Source organism: Sparus aurata, chromosome 2 (genome assembly GCF_900880675.1).
Source record: "Sparus aurata chromosome 2, fSpaAur1.1, whole genome shotgun sequence".
In the NCBI taxonomy this organism is placed as follows: Eukaryota; Metazoa; Chordata; class Actinopteri; order Spariformes; family Sparidae; genus Sparus; species Sparus aurata.
In genome coordinates, this window is record NC_044188.1 from 8,776,227 (window position 1) to 8,800,035 (window position 23,809).

General features: G+C 44.7%; 1 protein-coding gene across 7 annotated transcripts in view; it reads right to left on the reverse strand.

Moving 5' to 3' along the window:
* Positions 1–23,809, reverse strand: part of robo1 (roundabout, axon guidance receptor, homolog 1 (Drosophila)) — a 238,715-nt gene that overhangs the window by 157,928 nt on the left and 56,978 nt on the right. The window contains exon 1 of one of the 7 annotated variants that reach the window (XM_030397418.1): positions 15,237–16,175. The exons of the other annotated variants lie outside the window; for them this stretch is intronic. Within the exon in view, the coding sequence (XP_030253278.1) occupies positions 15,237–15,384 (148 nt within the window). The 5' untranslated portion in view covers positions 15,385–16,175. Of the gene's footprint in view, positions 1–15,236; positions 16,176–23,809 lie in introns of those variants that run through there. 7 annotated transcript variants of the gene reach the window in all.

Below are 23,809 nucleotides of genomic sequence, written 5' to 3' on the forward strand. Positions count from 1 at the left end.
AAATATATTAACCAGTCGAAACATAAAGACCGATTATGAGTATGTGGTATTACATGCTGGAAACATTTAATGTGTTTTTGTTTTTTAAAGTTTGTGTATGTTCTGCTGGAAGAACGAGTGGGAGAAAAAGCAAGAGAACGAGAGGGAGAGAGAGATCTGATTATGTCCTAGCCCCAGTTCAGCTGTACACACAGCTATTATGCTGTCAGCAGCTAGTTAAGAATCAAGCAATGGTAGTGACAAACTGTAATAATCAGGAGTATATTAGTTCCCAAGAGTGAGTTTTAGCATGTTAACGTCAACTGATTTTGCAGATATTTTCCACCAAAAACCCCTCTGATGTCCTTAACAGTCACAGTCTCAGTTGTCACAGTTTCGTGGCTCGCGGCTGCAGCTGGGAGAAACATCAACGCAGCGACAAACAGATAGCCATCCTGATCTGATCTGATCTGATGTGCCTGTTTGTGAGCCGGTGGACGCGCACATGATTTTTAGTTGTTGACAGATTCAACCCTCCTTTCCAAACACAGCCTGGCTGGTTACAAAGCCCACAGTAAATACGCGCACGTCAGTCCTCCCGTCGGGAACGACGTGACTCATCTCTGAACGCATGACTTGTTAATTGTGGTTAAATAAAAAGTGCAAAATGTCAGAGAAGAAATATGAGCCAGTTCACTTACTGATGGATTTGCTCAGAGGGCATCAGCAACCAGCCACACACATGAAAACACAGAGACAGTTCCAGGACAAAGAGTGCTGATTGGCTTGAAGGGTGCTAAATATTGCATGGTCACTTGAGTCTGCCTGGAACTGAACAATAGTCGGGAAGTTCAGCTCAGCTCGCGCTGTAACCGTCAGAGCTGCTTTCAGGGCATTCGCCTCTCTGCTGAGCATGTTTAATTGAAAGTGGGGCTTTTATGAAACAATTTCCATTTGTATCTCTTCCCCACACCTTTACGTTACGTAACAGGTGTTATTATTCCTCCTTGAAACTTCACTTCTCAGCTTTGTTTAACCACGCCGATGTCAAACAAGTTCAAAGCCTGTGAGGAGTCTGAACTTGCCCTGACGTCCCGGTGGGGCTGAGGCAAGCATCCTCCAAGCTGCCAAAAGCCCAGATGTCCATCCCTATGACACCGGGATACTTTTTCCTGCCCAGAAGAGAGGCAGTGTGAAGGGAGGAGAGCTGAAAGAGAGAGAGAGAGAGATTTCTCCTAGGTGAGAAAAATGAGGTCTCTTAAGGATTTAAAGTGCTGTAGCCAAGGTGAACAGCCTCTGAATGGCTGTTATGTATCAGTCTGATCTGGCGTCTGCAGCTCACGGTCGTGACTCATAAGCAGCTTGTCAGCATCTACACCGCCGCAGCAGACAGACGAGTGGCCTTCAATGACTCCTCACTACGAAGCCCGTCTTCTGCACTCCACTCAAATACCACGAGGTTACTTTAAATTTTAGGGGGATTTGACTGAGTAACAACAGCTAAGGCTTGTCTGCAGCCAAGTCACTTCAATCCGTGCGCAAATAACATGATTTAAAGGGACAGTTCATCCCGACATCACAAACAGTTCCAAAAAATTCCTCATTCCTTTAGTGCTTTTTATCCACAGTGTCAGCTTGTGGTGCTCAACAGGCCAAAGAAAATCCCCAACAGCGTCTCTTCCCAGATCTTGCTGTTTGTGCAGTTTCTGTCAAACTACAGTGTGTCGCCGCACAGAAGGAAACGTGCAGGTACTCATGGACGAGAGGCTCTTGCTCGTGACGTTGCTGGACGCAATCGTCAACCGTTTCCTCCTCGGCTGAGCTGTAGCTTCAGCTAGCTCAGTCAGTTCAGCTAGCTTGGCCTCTTGGCCATGAGTAGGTGCACGCTTCCTTCTGTACAGTGACACAGAAATGGAAATAGCTCCAACAAGAAAACTGCTTGCAAGAAGGTCTGTGCCAAGCTGAGCGCCATCTAGTTCCGCAATATTTGAGAGAAACCAGGTACTAACAAAATAAGTACGACAAAAGATACATATTTTGGATTTGGGGATGAACTGTCATGTTTATGACGTGCAGTTCATATACCAAAGTAAAATAGTGCATGCAGGTGATCTGCCGGTCCTTTTTATTAAGTTCTGCGGAAAAGGGGCTACCTAACTAAGTGGTTTTGCTGTATGATGGAAAGGATTGACTTGTATGTACTGCATGCAAATCTAAAAGTGCAAAGTCAAATAATCTGTATGCAGATTGATGAGAACTGGACGGTGTTCTGATGCTTTCTGTTGTCCTACATCTGAATAAATCCACCATCTTCTCTCGCTGCCCCAAGTACAAGAGGACAAGAAATAAAAGGAGGGAAAAATCATGTATAAGAGCAACTGGAGGCTTATTGCAAATGAGTTTAGAGAGCAGTGGAGCAGATAATTCAGACCTCATTTCAAGGCTGTGGAACATGAATGACAAACTGCAATGATGCTACCTTTCCCTGCTCTTTGATTCGCTTAATCAGGCACATGTGCTCTAAACACAAACACACACACACACAAATTCAAAGAGGAAAGCAAATAGCCCTCAAACTGAATTCACATATGTTTTCTGTATAATCTTTCGAAAATTCCATCAATATGGTAATGTGAACAATTCTTTCCCAGACCTAGGGACTGAAAAACCCGAGCCTCTAATCTGCCATCCCTCCCAGCAATGTTTTCTGGAGCTGCTCCATTGACGAAGTCTGACTCTGACCAGGCACAAGGAAAATTTCTCTTGAGTTTTTATACATAAATGAGATGTTTTACAAAGTAGTTTTAACTGGGTTCAAACCCAAAAACGTCTCTATAACCGCTTGACTGGTGACTCTAAGACTTGTTTGTGGTATAAGATCCCACATTCAACTGTCCTGGTTAGGTTGGAGTAACAATATGTTCTTTTTATTTCCTAACAGACTCTAAAAGACTTGATAGTTGTTGATCATCCCCAGTTCAGCTGTGCCCTGAGAGGCTGACAGAGTGCCCTGTGAATGCCTCCAGGCCGTTGGTGCCATCGGTGCGAGCCAAGGGGAATTCTGCGAAGTTTTTTAATTAGAGATCCAGCGAAAGGGAAAAGATGCGCCGTGATGTACAACCCCCACCGTCTTTGATGTGATGACATCCAGCCTTCAGTTCACACAAGGCACACCTATTAATCTCTTTCTTCTCCCAAGCTGTGTTATGGTCAAAACAAATGAGCAAACACTGAAAGTGCCGTGGTTTTTAGCAATTATTGCTTCACACAAGCAAGCAATTATTGCTTCATACTATGGCATGTACCTAACCTTCTTTAAAAGCACAGCAGACAATGGTGCTTTTGTTGAGGTCCATCGAATATATACTGCCATAGTTTATTTACCTCGGCTCTTGAGACTGACTCTCTCGTCATTTGTTTCAGATATTTTAATGGTGAACTACGGAAAGGATGAATGGCAGTCCGCAATAGCTAATATGGTTTTCAATGCACTTTAAGGCCATGTGTTATATTTGTATTTGTAAATCAAAGAGCAAAACAGGCTTGTGTTTTGAGTTATGGTGTGGTGGGGACAAAAAGCGCATTATCCACCTGGAAGTCCAACAGTTAGAAAATATAAGACCATTTTATCAACAACATTTTACAGCAATAAATGTGAGCAGCAGAAATACTAAATATTATATCAATGAGAGTGCTTTTTTTATTTCAAGGAAAAGCAGTTTAAGTTAATTTGGATGACAGAATCAATTTCTGTACGTTGACATCAGCTTTACATCTTGTTAGCTCACTCTAAATTCAATGTAGTCTACCTTAGATGTGACTTTATCGTGGCAGATACTACTGTCTTTGTCTCCCAGTCTCTACAATATGCAACTTTAATTATGTATACACCTGACATTTAACAAAGACAAAGAATCTACAGCATTCTAGTTAATATGCGCTAAATGCTAACACCATCATGATAGCAGCCTCACAATGTTCAGCTAGGGTTAATGCTTGCCCTTTAACTATGTTAGCATTTACGAATAAGCTCTTTATACAAAGTTAGGCAATGGCTAATGGGGATGTCATTACTTCTGCAGCAAAGTTATTCTAATAACTTAACATATAAATAACTAAAACATTCATGAATGCATCTAATAGTAGGATCCAGGAGTATTTGAGAGTTAGTTTCACTCTGAAGGACAACAAAGAGATTTATTTGTCACAGGCACAGCCATAAAACTGTGCAAACACACAGAAAAGTTTATAAAGGGAAAACATCTCTCCTGATTTTGATTTACCAACTGTCTCTGCTGGTGGCAGCACTACTGTTTGCTTGAAGTTGACTCCCTTCCAACCATTCTGGCTCGCTCGATAGCTAGAATCAAATTCAGTCTTTATAATTTTCTTTGTCCGGGGATCATGAATGTGTGCACATAATTGAACGGCAATCCATTCAGCGAGTTAATGTGACACTCGCATCCAAAGAGCTAAAAATATCGAGCCAACAAATGACTGCAGGGTTTCGTGTCGAGTTCATATACAGGAGCGTTTCTGAGGGATTACACTTTCTAATGAATTCTATAAACTAATAAATAATTGCTTTATAACTCTCCTCTGTTTGTCGTTCAAACAAGGTACTTTGCACCCAGCGGTTTGGTAATGACTTCAAGGTAATGATCGTGTTCATTTCTCTGTGATTGCCCGTGTCACAGTTCAGTCACCATCTGATCTGAAGTCAAGCAAATTGAACAAACAGCAGGCGCTATCTGCCTCTCCCAGCCTCTCTCTCTCGCTCTGCCTACAAACACACACTCTCATTCCACCACGGACGGGTGCTTGTCAGGCAGGAACATGTGTATGCTAATTTACTGGAGCACACACCAACTATTCACAGTCCAATGAGAGAGTGCAGATAAACCAACTTGTGCTTTCAATATGTCGAGTTCTGATTAGAGGAGATGGAAATGAGGCCCCCGAGAAGATGTGCGGTGAGAACATTGCAGGCATGCGGCCAGTTTCTCAGAGCTCCTGAGGAGAAAGCTAACAATCTCAGTCGACAGCCGGATCGATATGGGCGGCTTAGGTAGCTGAGACCGTGCCAGGACCTCTCTTTGCTTCAGGTCCACAGATGTGCAAAGTAGTTGGTGAGACCACAGGGGGACCATGAAGACGGTTCAAATCTGCAGGCGAACATGACAGGCATCACTCTTCTTTTGTTGTTCTAAGTTACAGTCGGCTACAGCTGGAAACAGGGATGAAATGTCAGCGAGCCTGTGGCGTGGCTTTGATTTTGGTCTGCGCGACGCTCGATAGGGATACTCTGACACTTCTCAAGTGTGTCAAACAGTCAAACACAATTTGTGATATCATTCTTAGTCCAAGAAAAACAGGGATCAGTGTTTCAAACATCCACTGACTCACTGAAGAGGAATGCGAGAGAAGTTGTTGGTAAGCCGGCTGAGATTAGACCCATTCATGGTCCTGCCTGTTGTTCAAAGAACGCCTCTGGCATTGCTAGGCTAGTTGTGTCGCGCTAAAAGGGAAGACAAATGGCGTGTTAACGTATACAGAAATGAAATTCATTAGGCTGTCGGGGGAGAAGAGGTTTATGGTGGAGGAAGTGTAGTCTGTATCACCTAAGGCGAGTTTTGCGTCGGAATTCTTCAGGATGAAGGCTGGATCAAGATTTACAATGTGTGAACTGCTTCCTCTGACAGGTTAAGCCATACATTTCTCCATGGAATTCAGAGAAACACTTGTAAAGCAGTCAGGTGTCATTTTTTGAAAACGTCCAGGGGACTGTAGAAAAAGATATCAATCCAAGCACACCTCAGAGGTAAGAAACCCGCCATAACCTGGCGATGCTGCGTACGGCTGCTGAAGGCATGACCTGAAACGTACCTTTAGAACCGCCTCCCTCCCTCCAGCTGTCACCTCACTAAATCAGAACTTGTTTCCACCTGATATCCTTCCAGTGGGCGTTCAGGTGATGACATAATTATAGGTTATAACGCAATTCATAATATTTCATTACGCATTTGGCCTAACTCGTTTTCAGATCCTGTAAGAAGGGGTCGTATATCTTTCAACATATTAATTAACCTTATACTTTATATATACTTTATGATGATGATCAATGCGAGATGAACGGGCCTGCATCTTGGAAGAAAGCGTAGACTCTGAAAATAATTTCTGCTTACAGCATATAGACTGCAGAGTGAGTCGTGTGTGTGAGTGTAGATGGAAATGGTAGATACCGGCTGTGACGTCTACGCCCATAATTCATATGGAAATGACATGAGCGGCCTCGTATGGACCGTATAGGGCCTTGTCTGTTATAATTGCATGTCATAGTTATTCAACATGCAGTTGCATTAGCTGTTATTGTCTCTACTTGTGATACACAGCTGTTCTGATCGTCTTTATGGGAGAATTAAACCTCTCCTTTGGTGTTTACTCTCAACCCTGACCCCCAGTATCTCATGATATATAGCTGCAGCTGCTGATATTACCTAAAGAAATAATATATGAAGCATCTTCCAAAAACTACCAGTGTCAAATACACCCCGCGAGGAGCGTCTCGGGCATGATGATTTTCGCTCGCAACAAAGCGGCAGTCGGTGTCACATGACACGCGGGAATGCCAGGGCCAGAGGCTGCGGTGAGACGCGGATCGTAAATCCTGAAAAAAAGGGCAAGAAATGCAACAAAAGACAAAGTGCAACTCTCCGCACCTCCCGTCGGGGGCCTCATACAGCCCTCCCTTCTGTCACCCCTTCACCACACAAAATCAGCCAGATTTATTGGTGGCAGGTGACTTTCTGGATTGCAGCTAGGTTATGGACTGATGTGCTGCAGCGCGGGGTATTGCATTACCATCTGTTTGTGTGAAGCTCGGACGCATTAAAAAAAAAAAAAAAAAAGAGAAGAAAAATCTCGAGCGTTGTTATTCTGAGGAGGCTTCTGTCCTTGAAAGTGGAGAATTGCAGACAATGCTATGCCGAATGCAACTGCTCCTGCTTTGTGTCGTTAAATCGCCGGCAGCACTGTAAATCACACGAGACACCAACAACATTTCTGTTACATTCATGCATTCAAAGAGGGCTGCAGAGGGGGAAACGCATGCCACGGTGTCAGACATCTGGTGGTAATATGTCCAATAGTGCCTTCATGTGGTGTGGGACTATTTCTGTGCCGCTTCACTTTTCTCCTACAACGGCGCTGCGCTCTCAACGTCTGTCTACAGCATTACAGACGGGAGTTCACAAAATTAAGCAAGCGCATAAAAGGCTGTGTAACATAATTCACAGCTCTGAGCTAAAGGAACGCGGCAGCCAGGCGATCAAGTGCAACCACAGTCTTTTCAAAAATGAAGACACAAAGAGTGTTCAGCACAACAACCCCGGCCTTGTCTCGGTCCAGATTTCCAATTAGCAAATTCATTAGAGGGGGTTCATTTTAGGCTTTTATGGTGTGAGGCTCCTCTGCCAGTCTTCATTAGCGCTGATTAGTGCCACCGCCTTGGCTGGCCTCTCACTGAGTCACGAGCTGTGGGTGATTCCCCCTATTGTTCTCCAATTCACACTGTACTCATAAAAGTCAGCAATATATTGCAGAGTGGTGCCGTGCTCCAGCGAGACAACTCCGTCTCATTTTACCGCTTATTTCCGGACACTCTTAAAAATGGTAAAACAGAGGCTAAGAAAACGTTCACATGGACCTGTCGGAGACCTTGAGGTGTAATCTTCCGCAGTCTGTCACATATGGTGAGAGTGAAGCTCAATTTAATGTTACGAGTGTAATCTACACTCAACCTTGGATTCCGCATCCCCTCCGATGACGCCAATCAACGTCGACCTCGAGCCCGAAGAAAATCTCCTCTCCGTCTGTGTTGCGGAAACAGATGTCTGGAACGTCTCCACGCATGATGCAAAACACAAGCTCACCAGTGTTTTTGCGAGGAGCGCTTTTCCATCATGACCGTGCTGATGCTGGTAGACAGAGCCAGGGATTGTTGCGAGGAAATGATGTGTGCGAATGCTGCGTCAGCCACGGAGGGATGCTGATGCACAAGACCGTCTCAGTTCCCACCGTGGAGGACCAACAACTTACGCAGCTGGATTGTACTTACACTGAAGAGGACGTGGCGCTGCAGGCAGCCATGCGGACAGGCTGAGATGGAATTGTTATTAAGCTGATTTCCACAGTATTCTCTGGTATAAAGTAAAGAAAACAATACTCCGAATACAATAGAAGTCGCTCCTGTTCAATAAATATTGGATAGAATTTCCATCCGTGGTCACATCATATTGTAGCGCCGATTCTCCTTCAGTTGTGCAAACCCTTTCGTGATGCGCCTGGTCAATGGCGTGACACAGTGTCCCTCAGACGGGCATAACAACAGACTGTCTTGAGCTTAAAGATGTCTTGCTCTGTGGAGGTGTGAGGCCTCTCCAGTAATTACCACTTCATCATTGAAGGAAAAGAAAAACAGTGGCCCCAGAAGATTCTTGTCTGGGATGGTAAACAGCTTGCCCCGTCTTTGCTGTGGTTGGATGGTAGACTTCGCTGCTGTCAGCCAGACAGACTGACTGACTGCCCTACGTGCGTTTATGTCTGAGCGCCCTACAGTATGGTATTTCAGGAAACCAGAAGAGAGGCTGTCTCATCAGTGAGAATAGTAATGAAAGAGCCGCCAGACTGTTTAATTTGAACTCATTCTGTCAGACGTGAATATTGTAATGTGTATGCAGGAATGTGCAGAAATGACTGGTATTTCTTTCAGACGGTGGGAGGGAAATAAAGAAAGAAATCTAAATATATATAATTATTATTTCACTCACATTTTCACTTTTAGTGCAGGTAGACAACCATTTTTTTTTTCTCCTGACATGCACGGTACCAGAAATATCTCCAATATCACTGCCCAATGACAAGCTTCACCAGGTAGGTATAACATGTCCATGATTCACCAGTGTACTACTCATAAACATGATCCCTGACTGGACTCACAGGAACACACACACCCTCAGACACAGACACAACAGAAGATGACTTATAAAGACAGATTTAGGAACTATCTGTGAATGTCTGAACCATTAAAAATAACGTATTTCAAATATTGTGCTGCTATTCCTAATGTTTAATTTCTATTCTTTTGACTGCATCAGTAGAAGCCATAAAAAACTTAATTATATCTGAGTGTAATGATGAGACAGATCAAGACATCAACGACGCTTGGCGATGGCTTTGTTTCTGTTACTCTGTCATAGATACAGATATTTAGTGTGGCTGCATCTGCTTAGATTTGTCGCCATAAGAAACAGAATATCGTCAGTAGGGGAAAAAAAATAGTATGTCCCGCCCACCAGACCATGTGATGTCACAAGTAATAACACTGAATAATCTGAATCTGCAAAGTAACTGGTGATTAACGTTTTTGAATAAATGTAGTGGAGTGGAAGTATGAAGACGCCAAAATGTATATCTGTTCCAAATATCTGTTATCTGTCTTCTTGATTACAAATAATTGGTTTTCGCCCCCCAAAAAAACATATTGGTCAATCCCTTTCATTCAGTAATTTCATCATTTCATTTTTTAAAATATAAAAATAGAACTTTATGACTGACAGCATGTTCAAACGGTTGTAAGGACCCCCTAAACCGACATGAAATGGACCACAAACATCATTTTTGTGAAGAACTCTGCTTTTCCAAACCCATGACCAAAAAAATATAGAATTATAGTGAACATAAATTATAACCCCTTTTTTCCCCTGGGATTTCCTGCAACCCACTGCTGCAGGCTGTCAAGAGTTAACCTCTTACTTTTGTTTGGTCCGCCATGCCGCTAACAGCCAATCTGGACAAATAAATAAATAAACACAATAGTAGCCACTTACTGTAATATCGTCTCCACCATCTATATTTTTTATTCTTTATGAAAGCGGCCTCATGCTGTTATGCAAATGCAATTGCAAATGTGTTATGGTTTCTCAGCATGCAAGCTGACGGAAAGGACCAGAACGTCTATAAAGTCAATGGCGTCAAAGTAGCGGCCGTCGGGACGGAGAGAGAATATAAATGAGAAGTAAAGCCTGAGTTTCATCTGCCCGCCTCATACGTTTCAGATCCAGATGTGGAGACCAGGTTGTGCGTAGGCGCAAGCGTTTGCTGCGTAAGAATCTCGAAGTCAAAGTGGCGTGAAAAGGGAGAAATAAAACATCAAGGGGTTGTGCGAGTGGTACCATTTGATTTTTAACCTCTAAAGACCCGCCTCTGCTCTTACCGACCCTTGACCTGACATATCCTCAGAATCCCGGATCCCTGTGCTTTCACTCTGGCCCACGCCTGTCAGAGCCCCATATTTATGGCCCATGTCTGATCACGGTGTCCACCTGTTGTTTCACTTCTCTCCGCTAAGAAGTTTCAATTCCTCTCATGATTCACTGCGTATGAGGTTGTTTTCCTTCATGTGAATGTGCGAAAACACCCACGGACACCCATAAAGATTTAAACACACTGAGTTACCACACAACAGGCTTAGATAATGCATTATCGGACATGGCCTACAGTGAAGGTGAAAGAGATATTTCTCATAGCTTATTTTTCACATACTGAGAGAATCGGGTACCTTACATTTCTTCCACAGTGGTGAGATGGATATTCAGACACTGACCTGAGAGCTGGCCCTGATTACATCTCCACCATCTCCCTGCTCCCAGCCCCACCGCACCACTAACCGACCTTCCGTGGCCTTCCTTCCTACCAAGCTCACCTAATTAAAAAATGCATGAACCTCCCCGAGTCTCCCGGAGAGAGAGAAAGGGGAAAGGTGGAGGAGGCAAAGTACAGAATGATCAAACAAAACAGGCGGAAATAAGCAAACATCTGGACCCCGGTGCTCATTAACACCTCTAATAATGAATTAGAGGCTGAGTATGAATAATTAAACATTCTTTTGAGGTAGGTTTTTTTTTTTTTTAGATTAGATGTTTTGAAATATCACATACGGAGGAAAACATCTTAGGATAGAAGAAAGATGTCGACCTGACGCTCACTGGACCGTCCTAGATATCATACATTCCTCATACGTTCATGTGCAATAACTGTGTTGTGTGCCTGCAAAGGTCCGCTGGTTTAGGCTTTTGTTTCTGATGACAGAGTGTCTGTGGCTACGCCTGTCTGGCCTCTGACCCAAACCACAGGATTCAGTCCACAGCCCATTAGCACTCATTCACTCCCTCGAACTCCACCAGGCTTGCATGTCACTGTTGCCATCTATTGGATACACGAGTTCATATCCCCGCACACGCAGCTCCCATGGAAAATAGCTCATGCGAGCTACAGTGAAAGAACTGATGCAATAACGATGTTAACTCTGCCAACACGAGGCACAAAGGTCTCGTCAATTCAGGCAAATGAAGTCCAGGCTGAAACCCGCTGTATGTACGAGACTTTCAATTACACGTGGCTCATTCGTCATGACAGCCTTCCAGACTATTTCTGTCGCGCAAACCACACATATCTGTCCACATCTTTATTTACTTTTCTTGCAGTAATAAGCAGCAAAGACACCCAGATTTCAAATTATATCCATGAAAAAGACTGCGTGATGAGTAAAGTGTCTTGTACTCTGAAGTCTAAGAGGCAGCCAGTCATATTTCTGTGCCCGTATTAGCATCTAGAGCAGACTAAATCAGCCGTAAATCCTCTAATCTTCCTCATCCATCATGAGGACGAGGCCGTGTCAGGGAGGAGAACCAAAACCTCAGCAGGCGGCTGGCGTACAAGTTGGACCAAAGCTCACGTTCACGCATGAATACTGTAAATATTCCGCATTAATTATGCATGGTGATGTCATTTTGAAAGAGGGGCAGTCCGTCTACTTGCAGCAGCACAACTAACGCACCCATGGGCAGTTTATTTTAACCTGTCCAGCAGATTGCTGTGAGAACACAGAAGGAGAAAAGACGTGAAAAGCAGAAAGTTTCGGACGCGAGCGAGAGGACGGCGCAGAGGGACATATCCAAGCTACGTGGACTCGAGGAGACAAGTTGTCGCTGAAAATAGCAAATGTGATATTTTATTTATCATGAACGCACCCTCACACATGAACGTGCACACACAGAAACACGCGCACAGATGCATACACACAGTAAAAATCCCTACTCAGTCATACCGTGGGTTCATGTTCTGGCCAGGGTGTAGGTGCATGTGTCTGTGAGGTGGAGGAGAGACAGAGATTGTGTGCACATGAACTAGAAAAGTGCAAAATCTTGCTCTGTCAGAAAGAGGAGCTCCGCCTCGCACCGCCTTTAGAAGAGATTTAGTCTCAGGTAGCAAATAATAGCTGGCGACGTTATCACTTATATCATCAGCGGGACGCCCTCATGCATATCATCCCCTGTGGGCTGCCAAATGGGACTTTTGTGTGCAGATGGCAGCGTGAAGAGGCAGGTGAGATAAACCAATGTGTGTTGTTTGGGCAACATTCTCACATTTTTATTGGTTATTACAAGATAAAGCATTTTTTTCTTCTATAAGGTGGAAAGATGACAAAAGACAAACCGACACCCTGACACAAAAACAGGTCGCGGTGATTCTATCATGACACAGGTTCGGCTGCGACACACAAAAAAGGAATAATGAAAAGACACATTTTAAGTATGTGAAAAGGCAGAATCATCCAAAATAAGTATGCATATGTTATGCACACAGTAGGGTTTGAGTTATTTTTTTTAGTTTAAGCACTTTGGTTAGGTTTCTGAAAACATGGTGGTTTGAGTCAGGGGTTAGGGTCAAGTCAGTTCAGCGACTGACATACACACAGACATACATGTAACTTATATATGTCATGTAATCACTCACTTTTTGGTTTCCAACTGGAAAGTAGCAGTAGCAGTCTGTGAGTCCAATTGTGGACACTTTGTACTACTTCACCTTAATTCCTCCTGTGCTGCTGTAATAACTACTACATCCACTAGAGGTCGCCGGCTAACAAGAAATGTAAATATAGGTCGTAATAAGCTGCTTTCACAGTTGACTTATATTGTTGTTTATCGGATGAGGTCTGGCTGTTTAAGCCAGAAACAAGCTATAAACACATTTGGAGCCCAAAGTTCAACACTCTTTGGTTTGCCCTCCGCCGGCTCTTGAGGGAAATATCTGGCTTATTAGCTCTTAAACGGTCCAATATCTTACTGCTGTCTGCTGTCTCTGAAGAAGAACACCGATGAGAGTGGTGGGAGAAAATCCCAAACTGTGAGGATGTGGGCCGTAAACCTTATACAACTCGACTTACTAACCCTGTAGTCATTTGAAACATTTTTAAGATGTTGGTTACAGTTGCCTCGAATAATCAAGTTGAAAAACACTTGGTAGCTAATGTTGCATTTGAGAAAAATCTGCTCTATGTTTGAGAAGCATTCCTGGACGTTGATCTATAATCCAAAGCAGACACACACACACACACACACACACACACACACACACACACACACACACACACCTGTGTTCCAGTGAGTGAAACCTGTAACTCCATGTTAATGTTCATGAGTCTGGTAAAGGATGGCACAGACTTAGAGCTCCTGACCACATCATGAATGTATTACTATTGCCGTAAAAAACACACATGTGATCGATAAAGATGATTGACATGGAGAATGTACACCAGCTTTTGTGCTAAGCACTGTATGAGAAGTGTCTCTGGAGTGGAGGTTGGGGTCAGAGTATAAAACGGCTCTGAAATATGTACCAGAGCTCAAGCTGTAAATAGTTATTTAAAAGAAGAAAAAAAAAACTGTCTTTTTATCAGATCAGGGTTTTGCTTCCATTGTATGGTCGTCCAGTTAGCATTCGATCTGCTGACACTGCTTCTGACACGGTTTTCTCCTGATAACTACTCTTATTTGATAACATACTGACATTAACCATGTGCTTGGATTTTGCTCTGCTTGTGTGTTGATATTATTAATATAATGTTAATTTAGTGCGCCTAGCTTGAAAAGTGTTAAACATATTATTCTGTTCCATCATGAGAAGAGTGCACGGAGAGTTTGTGGTGCAGGTTTTTGCAAAAGTGCTGCATAAAGCTCACACATCACTTCAAAATAGATTCATTTTGCAGTCTGCGCAAGTTAAGTAACTGTAGACTCCATGGTTTTATTTTAGAACCAACATCCTGAAATTTCCTCCCAGTTCTCTGTTGACTGAAACTCACCGAATTTAATATTATTAACAGTAAGCTGAGGAGAAACTGTGGGATTTGGGACCACTATTGTCACGCGTATCCTCAAGCGGCTAAATATAACACCAAACTGAAGTCTTCCAGTGTCATTGCCATCCAAACCTGTTAAAGATATCACTTTCATGCCACCCTGAGAGCGCCTTGTGTCTCCTTGAGAAGGCAAGTGACCTGCTATACGTTGACTCAGAGCCTCCTCCATCCCATTCCAGTCATTTAATCTTGGAACAGTATCAAGATAGCGATCTCCCTTTAACCTCCACAGAGGGGACGGACACTGAGGGACACTCTCCCTACTTCATCACTCAGCGTCAAGCGGTGGTGGCACGCCAAACAATCCCATTAACCCAAAGCCAAAAGCCCGGGGACGTCGGCTCTGTCCTGAATCAACCGCAGCTTTCTGCTCGGTTCGAACATCCTCTCTCTTCACAACATCCATGCACTCATGTGTCTGCATGTGTAATGAGCTCACTCAGAGCTACACCCAGCTTTTACTCTGAGGAAATAGGCAGCCCCATCACCCTGAGTAGCTTTTTACAACTCAACACTGATCAATTAATGACTACGAATGAGACCCGGAGAGAAATTCATACAGGAATACTAGAGTGATGCTGAGAGAGAGAGACGAGCGCGGGGAGATGGATAATAAACTATGAACTGCAAGTCGCATCAGATCCAACAGCAGAGAGGCACTTTCCGCAATCACGTCCATATTGATACCTCTTAAAGCTGGCAGCACAGGCCAAGGTCGCCGGCCTCATATAGACGATTTATTTCACTCTCATATCCAGGTGCTGCGGAGAAATGAGCTGAGACTCAAACAGCACCCGGAGTAATCAAAGTGGCACACACTGTTTAGTGCTTCCCGGATCTTACTTCACGAGTCCTGGGAATGAAAAAAGAACTGTAAAACAAAGTGCAAGGAGGAAAAAAGGTGTTCGACACCTGAGAAAATTCAAGAGGAAGAGGAGGAAAGAACGCCAAGAAGAAGGAATAAAGTGTAGCAGAGAGAGGAGGAGTTACTCACGGCTCCTGTCACCTTTCCACCTCCAGCTTCCCTTGTACTTCCCCGAGCCGTCCCCTGGCACGCAGACTCCACTCAGCACCTCTGCCAGCACCACCAGCAGCAGCAGGGGCATCCTGCCACCGGACATACCTGCACCCGAAGCTTGCATCGGGGCTACAGCAGCAGAGAGTCGAGGGCCGTGGGGACCGCTGTCCCACACTCAGTCATGCCTCGCACAGCTGTATGGACAGATCCAAAACAAAGACAAAACGTCCTCCTCCTGCTCGGCTCCCCTCAGAGCGTTAGCCCTGGGCCACGACACTGACGCCCCGGAGGGGTCACACACTCACCACAGGCGACCCCCCTCCTCCTGGGAGACTGGAATTATCCTTCTGGGGGTCAAAAGCTTCATAGATTGACTGTAATTCCAGTTTTGGTAGACAGGCAAAGTAAGCCTGGATTTCTGGAGCTTCACTCTGAAATATTGATCTGGTCTTTTTTCTCTCTCTCTGCACTCTTCCTCTTTTTCAGAGCCTCTTGGAGTTAAGGAGGTATTTATTGCAGTCCTGGTCAAAGCCTCAAACTGAGCTCAGTAGAAGGAGCTCCCATGAAAAGAGATAGCAAAGGAAGAAGAAAATTGTTCCCCCGTCTCGCAGAGCAGAAGTTGTTCAGGTCACAGCGTGGACCGCTGACACTGACGGTGACACACCACTAATCCAGCGGCAGCCAACTCTTGTCACCCGCACCAGGCAGTGACTGAATGACTGAATGTGTCCAGGAGCGTGTGTGTGTGTGTGTGAACGCATGTGTGTCCTCCCCCGCTCTCTCTTTCTCTTCGTCCACCTACCACTCGTCTCAGATCACATGAGGCAGTGTTGATATGAAAATAAGGAATAAATCACAGAGATCAGTTCACAAGAGAGCAGCCTTGACTTTGTCAACAGAGCGTCTGACAGAGAGAGAGGGAGAGGAAGAGGAAGAGAGGGAGGGAGAAAAGAGAGAGAGAGAGCACATCTCGCAAAGGAAGGAGGGCGGGAGGGAGCGAGGGAGATATGGAGGAGAGAGACTGAGTGAGACAAGCGTGGGGGGTGTGAGCAGCAATTTCTCAAGTGCAATGGCTCTTGCGCTTTTGCACGCTCATGATGCTCGTTCATGAGCGTGTTCTCCCCCGTGGATACCCGCACAGCCCGGCCGAGCTCAACGGCTGCCACCTGTGCATGAAGGTGTACGTGTGTGTGTGTGTGTGTGTGTGTGTGTGTGTGTGTGTGTTACTGGAGCAGGATTATTGTAATCGTATGCTTTCCCAGATTGAAAACAAAAAAGAAACTGTTAAAAATAAACTGCTCTGCCTGCATACCCAACCAACCGACCTGCCCGGCATGCACCTGCACAGACAAGCACACGGACCAGTTTGACTGGGTGCTAATCTGTAATTGTTGTTGCTAATCGCTACCGGCACCACAGTTTAGAAAAGATTTTCCATGGCAGCAAAACAAATGAAACAGTTGTCAAAATGCATGAGAGACAGAGGTTTCTTTAAAATGTAGAACTGAACGGGAAAAAATCACCAGCATGAAGAAGTTTCATAGTATTGTATTTAAAGATTACTTGATGGACTTCATGCCGTTATTTTATAGGAATGTTTGTATAGACAAGAAAGGGGGGAGGAAGTGCAGCAAAAGGTTATTGATTGGAATCAAACTCTGGCTGCTGCTGAGGATTTAGCCTCGGTACATAAGGTGCACACTCTACCAGGTGGGTGAACTGGGGCATCCCCCTTTATAGTATTTTTTTTTTTTTTTCTAGGTGTGTAATGAGCCAGATATGTTCTCTTGCATTGGCCTCCTTTTAATGTGACGTGCCAGTAAGTTGGACTTGAAGAGCCAGGCTGATCAAGGCACACTAAGATGGGAGCGTTACAGTGCTGACAGCTTAAATAAACTGCACTGTGTGTTGATTCTGTATGAAATATATAAATCACATTTGAGCTCATAAGGCAGTTGTAGTCTCACGGTTGTTTGCATCTGAGGGACCTTTTCTCAGGAGAATAACCCGATGGTGAAATAAACGTGTGGTAATCTCGCGGAAGGATTTGAAGTGTAGAACTGCATAATCTACACATATATACAGATATACACAGTAGTGTGAGTATACACAGTTTGCACACTGTGTCACACACACACATACACACATACACACACTCACACACAAAGCCTATTTTTGTAAAGAAACGAGCTCAGCAAGTCTGGGTTTAGAGTTACACTGCTCGTTTCCTCCGCCTGCCCGGGCTGTCAGGAGGCAGGTGAGTGCAGGTTAACGTGGGAAAGTGGAGGTGTCAGCAGCACCTCCCCCATGTCTCTCTCATATGCCCTTCATTGCTGCTGTGGTGTAAAATGCCATCGCTGAGTGTTAACTGCTCCCAAACAAACATAATGTAAGCCAGATACATGGGAATTCACAGCGTGTGAGGTCACAAAACATAAATCTGTGGACCGAATTGTTTGCTGTCACGAGCCGTTTTGTGTATAATCTGCGAGTCTCCGTCTACTGTTCTCGAATGAAGCCTGATCTCCTGTCTCTTATTTTGTTGAATGATGTGGACAATGGCCCGATCAAAGTGCCCCGATTCGTCAGTCATGTAATCCTGATGTAGTGGTCCTTAAGGAGCGTGCTCGTGGAGATGTAATTAATCGCGTTACATTAGCCACTGATGGAAGTCTGATTAAAACAGCTCTCTAATGATTAGGCCTCTGGAATAATTACCACTGCGGGGAGGACGGGGCACTTCAACCCCTCAGGACGCCAATCTCACACTCCCACTACCTGCTAAATGTCACCGCTAATGCCAACTGCTTAGAGACTTTTGGACAATGCAATGCAAATTCTGTGCAGAGGGGGGGGATGGGGAATAAATGGCGGGGCAAGTTTCAACAGAGGCAGCATCTACAACCTGTTTGCCCGAGCCTAACATGTGTGTTTTTAAGGTGAGATGTTAGTATGCAGCCTGAGAAGGAGATTTGCCTCGTGTTTACTCAGAGCCAAAAGGGTGATTAACACGCCTCGCAAAAAACACACTAATAACTTTCGGTGTCAGGTTAAAAGAATAGATACATTGATAAAAGATGATTACGTCAGCTCCCAGCCGTTATTATAGACTTAGGTCGGGTTAGTTTGCTTTGTGCATCGGAGAGAGCGGCGAGCATCAACACGTAAACTCATATTGCATTGGATCCCAGCTGAAGTGTACACACGTAAAAACACTTGTGCTTGTGTATTTTCTTGCTGCTCTACAATTCAAACGCCGAAGCCAACATGCTACATATCTACTGTATTATTTTGTTCAGATTTGTCGCTGCATGTTAGTCACCGTGTTACATGCGCGTTAAATATTAGATCCCAAATTGAATCTATCGGCCCGGCATCACTGCTGCGCTCTCCGCGCGTTAAATATACATCATAACGCAACTTCAGCTCGGGCAAGGAGAGCTGCACAGCTGCGCGGGCACTTCTCTGAAAAATTCAAACAGCACACAAATAAATCACACTCATGCTGTATAACAAACGGCTTAAACTCACTCACATAATCACACACGGAGACCAGCGCCGGCAGTTTTTCTAATCAGCATTAAAATCACGGGTAACCTCACGGTGGGTTACCGTAAAGGCCATGCCAGGCTGGAAGCTGTTGAACTTGTGTTTTCAGAGGTCGTTTTTAACCACCCACCTACGGGGCAAGTGGGCAAACATGGGGCACAATACATCTGAGAAATCCTTCCTCAAGCAGATTCAGCTGATCTCGAGCTACACGTTGCACAGAGCAACCTTCTCAAAGCGCCTCCGTAACCCCGCCACTGATCTCCGGCACATCCTCGGACTCGTTTATCCCCGTTTATCTCCGTTTATCTCCTGCATCTGTCAGATTTCACTCCGTCTCTTCGGGGATCACAGGTCCTGCTCACATCTCGGCGGCTGCGGCGCCCCTGCAGGGTCAAACCTTTGCTTTATCTTGTCATCCTCTACTCGCTCCCGGGTGTTGGTGTCAACAACAAGGCACGCGTTATCTTCAGATTTGTATGCTGATAGCAACAACTAATACATATACGCTGCCCCGTGCTGAGCCTCATCCATACTGTCTCTTAAAAGTTGCCCTGGAAGTCGTGAGGCGCGATTATTCTAGCGGAAAACCAGGTCCAACACAAACATTCCTTCTCTTGGTGTGAAGGTTTGATGCACAATTACTGCTTGAGAACAACTTTAAGAACTTTCGAAGGTCTCTTTCTTAGTCTCCGTCTCACCTTAACTTTCAGAGAGGTCAGTCTTCAAGGCAAACACACACTCTTCATCGGGCACCCTAGCAGTGGTCTCTACAGACTATAATACATTCAGTACAATGCTGAGGCTTCAGTACAGCTGCAGACTTGTAGCACTCTGCCTGAAACAACCGCTCACTCCTGCAATCCTCCAAACCTCCCATCAAACGAATACCTGCAGCACTAAGCACGCTAAAACGCTTATGCTTAGAAAAGTATTAAGTGTTAATACGATATCCCTGCACCCATGTTTAAGTAGAGCAACAATAACCTGCGTGTACCGGCAGGAAATTGCAGCCTAATGGTGCTGGATAGCACACACACACACACACACACGTACACACATTGCTTTTTACAAGCCACCAGATATTCCGCGTATGACCTTGTGCATGAACATGATTCACAATAGATGCCCTGCTGTACACCCTCGGCGAGGGTATTGGAGGAATGATGGTTTTTTTCATGCCTCATCTTATTCATTTTCTCTTCATAACTTCATATTCAACAATAGCACTCCGGAGTTTAATATTTATTTTCTGTCGAGCAGAAAGCTGACACGGAGAAACAGTAATTGAAGATTATTGCACGGGAGTCTTTCAGAGCGTCTCTCACAGCTCAGCCACCATATAGCCTTGAAAATGAGACCCCCATTGTATTCTGTCGCTGTCTCCCTCGTGTCAGTATGGTGTTTATGAGGCTCGCATTCTGGCCCTTCTTAGTTCTGCCAACGTGATGTGACAGCAGCGTTGATGGGTGGTACAAAGACACCCAGCAGGGACGAACAGGCGGAGGGCTGGACATTAGCACACAGCTTGGAGCGCAGCGAGAGATTCGGGGGGGGGGGACTGGCACCCACTTTCTGACACTCACAGGAGGAAAAAAGGGAGAAAAGCTGGCCCATGGGAAGAAGACGAGCTACAGCAGAGTCAGAAATTCCTTTTTGAAAACTTGAACAGCTGACTCACTGTAGGTCGACACAACTCGACGACAGAACCCCCGAACATGCTGCAGAGATCTCAAGTCAGTGTGGCCATATGTTATCCTCTAACATGAACAAATTCTAGCACATCTGCTCGGTACTTAGTAGTTAAACTTAGCATAGTAGCTGTTAATCTGTTGCAGCGACCTTACTTGTGAACATATTTGCAGCCCAATCTCTGATATTTCCTCCCCATTCATGACAACTACAGGAGGAATTAATAATAATACAAAAATAATGAATAATACAAATGAAGTGTGGGGGTATAGCTAGATGCTAGCTGTCATCAACCAGGATTCATTCAGCCTCAGCTCCACCGTGCTCCGCCGTGCTCCACCGTGCGCCACCTCTTCTGCCCATTTCTGGATAAGCAGGATGTTTTGCTGCACTCAGAACAACCTCCGACATGGAAAAGTGTAATGGAACCGTCATCCAAGTCGCATTCCAAGGTCGGAAACTCGAGCAAGAGTCCGACTTCACCAACATAAAGACTGACGACATCACAGCAAGATGGTCGCACACATCACTTTGTGCTTCATATAGTGTTTGCTTTGTGAAATGTGCAGTAAATACAACTTTACATTTTACATTTTCACTTTTATTCATTTTATCTCTGCTCTATAGAAGTCTCTGGGAGTTTGCGTAAGTTTGCCTGTTTTCTTTGTTGCTTGTGAAGTTTGCAGACTTGCCATTCAAACACCCGTTTGCAGTGGGCGTCCATGTTTGTTTTTCCGAGCAGATGCACCGGAACACTGCTAGATGGGAAGTGGGAAATTACGACCTGAAAAATATCGACTTGCGACTTGCAGTAGAAAGCAGCATTAAGTGGCGGCAGGAGCTGCCAAGATGGTTGACACGCGGATCCGACACCAAACTTAGCTTTACGTTATCTCTTCAGAAACGTATTGCCGATATCGCAGAGGCCACGTCCATGATTTAAACAGCCTATGTGACAGCACCAAGACGCTATGGTCCTTCTCTGGTATACTTGGAGGGGAAAATATGACATTTTGGAAAAGACGCTGTTTGCTTCCCTGTTGAGAGTGAGATGAAACTGTTGATACTGCTCTCATATCTGTACAAAGGTATGAAGCTACTGGCATCCGCCAATTATCTTTAATCTTTGCTCAGCTCAGAGACAAGAAACGGGCAGGAAGTCTCTCCCTTTTCGTACGATTTAAACAAATGAGCTGTAACCTGGTAATTAATGAGCTTTAAAGGAGCTGGTAGGCGGATTTTGTTACATTTAGACAGAGCAAGGCCAGCTTCTCCCCCATTTTCCAGTCATTAGACTGTGCTAACCAGCTGCTGGCTGTAGCTTCATATTTCAAAGGCAGACATTTTCCAAAATGTCCAATTATTACTTGAAGCCAGAAGTACCCACAGCGACCCACATTTTCCACCTCTGTCACACACTCCAGCATATTCTGCTCAGGGTTTTATAGAGAGTGGTATTAATCTCATAAGGGCCGCTAATCTGTTATAGCAACTTAACATTTAACTTGGCACATTAATTAAATCAAGTAGGGTCAATGCGAGTGTGTGCTTTTGTAACTTTACAGCACAATAACCGGCAGTATGTCTGTTCCAGTGCATTCGATTAGAATTTTAATTGTAGTGCCTCGGAGGAAGGCAGATGGAGCATAAATTAGCCATCAGGACATCAAGAGGTTGAACAGTGACACTGTGTGATGACAGATTTTTATTTATCTTTTTCAACCAACATACCAGAGTTCCAAGCGATTCATATTTCATTACCGCTTCTGCCCCGAGAATGCAGAGGGAAAATCTGGATCCACCCACATTTACAGAGCCGGGGCGTTGAATTACTGCATGACACTTGGCTCAGTGACATCTAATCTACAGGTTGTAAATACAGTTCGGCACCAGGATCCGCGCTGGTACCTCGGTGTGTGCACAACTCTCTTCGGGTGTTCTTGGAAACACGTATTAATACATCTGCTGCGGAGCCCCTGCTGCTTCTGAGTGAGTTATGTTCAGCGCGGACGGAGGACGATAAACAGGACCACACCCAGAATTCTTTGCATGGCCGGGTTACGATGGCCCACTCCATCAACACCACCGTCCCGCCCACACCTCCAGCCTCCTATCTGTCTTCTCCAATACACACACACACACACACACACACACAGGACACAACCCTCCAATCAATGTGAAGTCGCAGGAGGAACCTGGCTGAAGGTTAATGTGTGCAGGGTAAAAAACATGCGACTTGCAAAGACATGAAGCCGGGGGAGAAACTCACACACATTCACTGGGGCTAAGAAAATGGCTTCAACCTGAAGTGTTTCATTTTTGTTTATGTTCACTCACGTCCCCTGAGAAATAACACAGTAAATGGGTTTAGGAAGTGGATTTAGTCTCTTTAGAAGTTTCATGGATGTTGCCTTGTGATTGCATCAGTTTAGGGGGCGAAAAAAAAAGAAATCTCAATTGCAAGTCGAAGCGCAAAACTGAAGCTTGCTGAAGGGCAGACACACTTATTACTCTCATTACTACTCTGATCAAACACATCTTCCATAAAATCTACATTCTTCATTTTGCGACGCAGCGTGATTTATCCTCGCGCCGACATTCAGGAGACTGACGACAGCAGATCGTCTTTTATGTCATACGATTTTATGATAATGAACTGCAGCACTAATACTAGCATCTGCTCCTTTATCGAGACAAACACTGCTAATGTGATTCGCCCTCCGCACCCTCCGCCCTCCACCCAGAAGTCCTGGTTTCATTCCCTGTAATGGCTGTCGTCAGCGGTCTCACCTTGCAGTGAGATTCCAGCCTGCAGCACTATCGTCCGAACGCACCGTGATTTACAGCTGCTGTTGCTGCAGGGCCATCTGGACCATAACCACTCCTGAACACTCAGCACTAGACTCTCCTCTCTCTCTCTCTCTTTCCTTTACTTTCTCTTTTACACCCTCCTGCCCACCCTCTCTGTACAAGCTTTAGGTTTGCTGTATGTCTCTACATTTGTGGGATTGCACCATTGACCATTCCTGCCACATACTACCTCTCCTCTCCCTCTCTTCATTCTCATCCCTTCTGTCTTTCTGTCACACAGGTACATGCACTCTAACTCATTATCCATTTCCTGTAGCTGCAGATGTATGATTAATAATATATCTTTATTGTTACTCGCATTGATCTCTTGCGAAATCACTATAATACACACAAGGCCATTTAGACGGAAGATGTAGCACCACAGATGGAATGTAACTAAGTACATTTACTCAAGTACTGTGCTGACGGACAATTTTCAGCTACTTGTACTCGAGTAT